Source organism: Echinops telfairi, unplaced genomic scaffold, assembly GCF_000313985.2.
Source record: "Echinops telfairi isolate 266 unplaced genomic scaffold, ASM31398v2 ScPeMD7_5592;HRSCAF=6446, whole genome shotgun sequence".
Taxonomy (NCBI): Eukaryota; Metazoa; Chordata; class Mammalia; order Afrosoricida; family Tenrecidae; genus Echinops; species Echinops telfairi.
The window spans coordinates 9,660,484-9,666,539 of NW_022109491.1; the positions used below are offsets into that span (position 1 = coordinate 9,660,484).

The 6,056-nt window shown below is 52.2% G+C and overlaps 1 protein-coding gene across 11 annotated transcripts in view; it reads left to right on the forward strand.

Annotated features, from left to right (window-relative positions):
* The first annotated feature begins 1,448 nt into the window (after window positions 1-1,448).
* ZMYND8 (zinc finger MYND-type containing 8) overlaps window positions 1,449-6,056 on the forward strand; it is a 112,374-nt gene continuing 107,766 nt past the window's right edge. For 4 of the 11 annotated variants that reach the window (XM_045295394.1, XM_045295399.1, XM_045295395.1 and 1 more), the window contains exons 1-3: window positions 1,451-1,479; window positions 2,212-2,447; window positions 2,874-2,933. In XM_045295394.1, coding sequence (XP_045151329.1) covers window positions 2,434-2,447; window positions 2,874-2,933 — 74 coding nt within the window. In that variant the 5' untranslated portion in view covers window positions 1,451-1,479; window positions 2,212-2,433. Of the gene's footprint in view, window positions 1,480-2,211; window positions 2,448-2,873; window positions 2,934-6,056 lie in introns of those variants that run through there. The other 7 variants (XM_004698041.2, XM_004698044.3, XM_045295398.1 and 4 more) reach the window with 4 other exon arrangements.

Sequence of the window (6,056 nt, forward strand, 5' to 3'; positions counted from 1 at the left end):
GCAGCCCTGAACCTTTGTCACGCTGGGAGTGGGGTCAGTTGGGGTGTTGGACTTGTCCCTGTTGCACCGCGGTCTCCGAGGCAGCCTGAAACAGGACACACCCCGTCCCTTTCACAAAGCTTGGTTTCCTGCCCACGCAAGCTGCGTTTTGAATTCCTGGAGTGTCCCTAAGCCTGCTTGATATAAGGAGACCGCTTTCATCTTATTTCCCGTGGAGTGGCTAATGGGATTCAAACCACTGACCTTCGGGTTTAGCAGCCCAGTGCTTAACCTACTGCGCCATCAGGGCGCCTGGCCTGTAAGGTCCGAAGCCGGCAAGAATTTATATTCAGGCCGTGGGCACATCTGCTGTCCATGTGGGGGGAGAGGGCAGGAGGAGCAAGCCAAGCACCCTTCCCTTCCCTTTGTGAGCATGGTGTGGGGGGCAAGGGAGCCCACAAAGTGCCCATCTTGCGGGAGAAGAGACTTTTTTTTCTCTGTAGATTTTACCCCCTGGCCATACGTCTGCAGTCACCTCTTGTTTTAGCTTCCTGTTTTTTGTTTTAAATCTTGTTAAGCACCTTGTCGATTTTTTGTTTTGTTTAAGACAGTAAACAAAAACCCAAAGAGGAAGAAGCAAGCAAGGGGGGGACTGGGACCGGGGGCATTTTAAAATCCTTTGGATTTGCCTTTTTCTATTTCAAGGTGCAGACCAACTATTCCGCAGTCAGCGTGCGGGGAAGGAACCCAAGAAGGCCTTCTAATTCTGTAGTATCATGAGCGGCTCTGAAAAGGGAGTTAATATTTTACTGGGGAACAGTGCCAGAGATTGGGGGGTGGGGGTGGGAACTGCCAAGCATGGGGCTGAGTACGACCCAGCGGTTCCGTCTCCTGAGGGGGCCGAAAGAAGCCGTTGTCCGTGGCACTCAATGGAAGCAAGGATCCTAATAAAGCTCCTGGGATTTGGCTGCCCACCCAGGGCCCCTGCTCCCCCGGAACCTACATACAGGGGTGATTGTGCGAGGCAGGGCGAACCTGAGCGTGTAGGCCTGACACAGAATGGGGTTTCTTGTTTCCTCGCCGAGAGTTTGACATCTCTCTTTCTCCCTCTGGATTTAAATGGCTTCTCAGACCCAGAGGCCGTTGCCTGTGCCCTGGATTCAGAAGGTCCACGCCTCCTTGGGAAGCAAAGGCGAGACAGCCTCTCTCTCTCTCTCTCTCTCTCTCTCTCTTTCTGCATCTGCCGGGAGAGCTGCAGCTGGTATTTTTCCACAGGCCCTCTCTGCTATCTCAGGGCCTAGTTGTTCCCAGCCAGGCCGGGAGTCTGAGAGGGTTAATAGGCAGGAAGCTGAAGGCATTGCCGACTAACACGGAAGTCAAGATTTTTTGTATAACTGACAGGTTTAGCAGGCCTCAGCGGTGGGGGAAGGGGCCGGTCGGGGAAGGGAAGTTTGTAGCCCAGGCATGTGGCCTGCTGGGAGCCCTTGGGCTTTCCATAGGGTAAGAGGATGCAGCGCGCCCCCACCCCCGCCCCCACTCCCACTCCCTGGCATCTTGGCAGGGAGGCAGGAACCCATTTGGTTTTCCTGTGTGAGTGCTGACTGAGGGGGCGAGCTGTGAGCCTGCCTCCCGGCTGGGAAAATGGCTCTCCGGCCTGCTTTTCTGGGCGGCCTTCTGACAATGACTCGGCGAACTTGACCACCCTCCTCTCCCCCTCCTGCTCTGGGCAGCAGAATCCTCTTCCCCCTGAGCAGCCGCCCTGCCTTTGGAATTGTTTTTTTTGGGGGGGGGATGGCAGGGAGGGAGAGGGAGGTGGGGGGGTGTTTTGCCTGTCGTTTGCCCTCAGCACACAGGCCGGCCTCAAGCCCTGTTTTCTTGCCCCCTTGGCTGGTTTCCCGAGACCCTCCCCTCCTCGGGTTTCCCTCCTCCCTCCACCCCCCCCCCTGAAGAACAGCCCTGCTGGATTGTTCTAGAAAAGGGCCAGCCTGCCTCCCAGAATTGGGCCGTTTCTGTGGGGGTAGGTGAGAGTGAGCCCTTCAGCTCACCCCCAAAACCTCTCTTTCCAGTGGCCTGCGGGCCTGGGGCTGTGTTGGAGCAGGTCAGGCTGGCTGCACAGGTTTGCCCGTGCTGGGACAGCTAGCCAGGGTGTGAGGAAAGTGCATCTGGGGGTCCCCTTCCCAAGTGTTCCTTGCTGCGAAAGGCCTAGCTTAGCCTGTCTTTCTCTATGCACAGGATGGCTCTTGCTCACCAGAGCCTCACAAAGATAATCGCTCAGGAAGTGTTTCAGCCAATCCCGCGCGGCTTTACACTCCGATTCGCCGGGACAGCCAATCGGGGATGAGCTTTTATTAGGCCGCCAGATCATCAAGCCGAAGTGCCAAACCCTTTTTCTGTGTGAGAACTAGGAGCCTGTCCTCCATGTTTTATAAGTATTGACATTACACAGTGTTAACAATGCATCCACAGAGGTAAGCTCGACTTTTTAACCATCTTTTCCCCCCCTCCCTCTGAGACATCCGAATTGTGGGCGAGCAGTGTGATTTTCTCTGTGGCTGGCTGTGCCACCTCCCCCCCTGAGCACTTAGGTTAACTTGGAACTGTTTAGAGAGAAAAAAAAAATTTTTTTTTTTTGCTGTCTTGGGTCACATGGCTTCAGTAGCCATTAGCCATAGCTTGATGTTTGCAAACTGTCAAGGGCCTGGGGCACCTTTACCTCTCCTTAGGGCAAGGTGTTTGGGTGGGGGGTGGTGAGTGGAGATGGGGGGGTGGCCTTTGAAGCTAGACCCTGGTATGCAAAAAAAAAAAAACAACAACCCAGACCCCAACCCAGCTTTATTTTATTTATTTTTCTCCCCCCCTCCCCCTTTCTCCTCTCTTTCTCTCTCTCTGAGCAGTTTCTTCCCCTGCACTATTGTCTCTTGTGTCACATGCCTGCTGGGGGAAGAACATGGAAGGTAAGCAAAACAGGCTTCTCTCCAAGGAGAGCTCATGGCAGGCAGCAAGGCCAGGCCAGGCCACCTCTCCAAAGAGGTTCTGGGAAGGCTTGGCTCAGTTCTGACAAGCAGGCTGGGCGTTTTGGAGTGAAGCAAGCCTTCAGCAGGAGCATGCTAAGGCGAGAAGGGAGCTGCTGGGGCCTAGGTGGGTGGAGGTGCCTGCACTCGGGCTGTGTTCTTTGCATTCACGGCTGCTGCCCTTGAAACTTACTTTGTTTCAGCCTCTTCTTTGCCCTCTCTCTTCCCCTCCTTCTCTCCTTCCGGTCTTAGGTTAATTCAGCGTGGTCTGCAAGCCAGCCTCCAGCCAGCAACTGTTTCTTAAAAGTGTTGTTTAGGCGATAGAGGAAGTTTTGGGAGTAGGGATGCGGGTGGGGGGTGGGGGAGGGAGGAGGTGGAGGAGGGGTGTTGGATAACATCTCCTGCCTTCCACCTGGGGGGTGGGGGGCTCTCCTTTTTTGTGAGGCCCCCCTCCCCCTTGGCTGGTCCACTCTTGCATGGATTTCAATGCACTAATGTATCTTGTAGCCTTGTTTGCCTCCCCCTCTTTTGCACATCGCACCATCACCCTCTGCCCAGCCCTGTGGAAGAGTGCAGAGGGAAGAGAGGCCCGTCTGTGGCTCTGATAGCAGGGGGTTGTGGGTTATGTGCTGTTGTGCCTTGCATGTGTTGGATAATACCATGTCACTGTGTTTTAAAAAAAAATTTCCTTTCTGATCAAGTCCCAAATCTGCCAGCCTGTTCTCTCCCTAACTGGAAAAATGAGACGGTTGCTTGAGTAGTTGTTGGGTAAGTAAAGCAATCCATTTCCTCCGTGGCCATGTCTGTAGAGAGTTTGGGGGAACATGGAGGGGGGTGGGTGGGCTCTGCTTAAAATGGGGGTGTCAGGGAGGGGAGAGAATGTCTGGAAATAAAGCAGTTGGGGCTTTATTTCTAGGAACAAAATAATCAGGGCTTTTTATGAAGAGTGTCTTGATTTTAGATGACTGAATCCACAGTCCCGTTCTCCTCGGGGTTCCCCCCCCCATCTACAGCTAGGATTGAAGATTATACTTCCTGCTTACTCTTAGGCAGAGGAGATGTATTCAGTTCATTGTGACTTGATTCTAGACCTTAAATTGGGTTTGTTTGGATATGAGAACTCTGGGTAGGTGATCTGCTTGTGAAATGTAATGTGTTTGTTCTTAGAGGAAGGAGCCTTAAACATTGGTGGGGCAGGAGCTGGTGGGGGGTGGGGGTGTGCCTACATGGGGGAAGTGGGGTAGGAGTGGATGGGTCAGTACTTAGGTGGTTAGGATACTTCTGGGCCTTACCAAGATCCCACCCACCACCCAACTTGGTTTGTTTCAGGGCCTCCCCAACAGGCTCCGGCCTCTTTTCCCCAAGCACTCTTGGCTGTCCTTCTGATTTCTTTTCTCACTTCGTACATTCCCCCTGGTCCGCTTAATGCTGTAGCCAGAACTCAGAAGGGTGAAAAGTCGAGTCTTGTGGAGCGTTACCTTTAGAATTGTCCCTGGAAGTTCAGTTCCATCCATTTCCAGCTTGGGGAGCAATCCAGTGTGACTGCAGATGCTGGGAGTATGCAGTTGCTGTGTTGCCAACTTTCATCATTTATGATCTTTTAAAAGAAAACCTTCTTTTAAATGAATGTCCAGCCCCCCACCCCCCCTTCTTTTTGCATCAGTTGGAAGGAAGGCTGTGTAAGCACAATTCCAAGTCAAGGAAAGACGTGTGAGGCAGGCCAGCTTCTTGAGTAAAAGCGCAGGCAGTTAAAAGACATTAAAGCCTTGAAATTTGAACGGTGGGGCTGCTCCCCCTGACACCCCCCACCCTCGAAGTCAGTTGAGACACTTAGCTCTGTTCTTTGTTCTTATCTCCTTGCTGTAGGTGAGGATTCTATATTGAGGTTCTCTCGGGCTCCGAGAAGCAATATCTAATCACAGGACTCCTGAGTTGGTGCCTGCCATGTTTGCATAATACTGTTTGTTGGGCTGAAGGAAACTTAGGGCAAGACATTTGTCCACTAAAAGCTCACAGGAAAATGGCTTCCACAGGTTTGGGAAGCTCAGATCTGTTTTCCAACGGGCAGTTCCAGGAGCAAGTTGCCAGCCCTGGACCAAGCTGGACACTTCTCCCAAATAGGCTACCGAGAAGCATGAGTCTGTTTAAAAAAAAAGAAAAAGTTAATTGCCTTCAAAGTAGCATTGTTTTCCCTTTGCACTAAATGGGGGTGGGGGAATGTGAGGGGGGAGGGAAGGGGGGGTGTAAATGTCTGCATTGCAGCTGGCTAGGTAGAGACACCAGTGCTGGCTCCCAGAACAGGCCAATGGGGTTTTCTCTCTCCAGTTTTCCAGCCAATGGACTTGGAGGAAAGGTTAAAGATTGACAATTGCAGTGGCTCAGCCGAGAACGGGCCTTCTGGAAATTTCTACCATCTTTGTTCCTTGTAGGAAAAGCAGAGGAACAGCAGCCCTCCCAAGGGAAGTCCCCACACGGTCCTAGGGCACCACCACCCCCCCAACCTCGAGGGAGAAGCTTCTTTGGCCACCTTTGTAAATTGCAGCAGGAGGAACAGATTAGGGGGCTGATGTTTGTTTGTTAGAGAAAGATGGTTTCTACTCCCTGGAAGAGTCTCTGATGGGGGAGGGCGGGGGACGGGACACTTGGGGGGTCACTATGAGTCAGCATTGACCCCTTGGCAGTGAGTTATTTTCCCCTCCTTTTCCCTCCAGTCCCGCAGCGCCAAGGGACACAGGAGCACACTGGAGCTTTGCCCTCTCCACCCCCCAAGACCCTCCAGGATGGAGTGATTCACTTTCTACTTTGGGGAATGAAGTGATGTTCCTGTGGGGAGAGGAGGGGGTAGCAACTGCTCTTATTAACTCCAGAAAATGGTCAGCATTCAGTCTGTTACTAGGAATTAATTATACATAATCACCCAGTAAACTTTCTGCTGAGTTTCTCCTAATTGCTGCGCATGAACACAGCCTACTAGAGCCAAGTCCAGTTACTTTGATAATTAATAGTTCAAAGATTTGAGCCAGAAAGAGAGAAACAATGAAGCCTCTTGGATTATAAAGTAGAGAT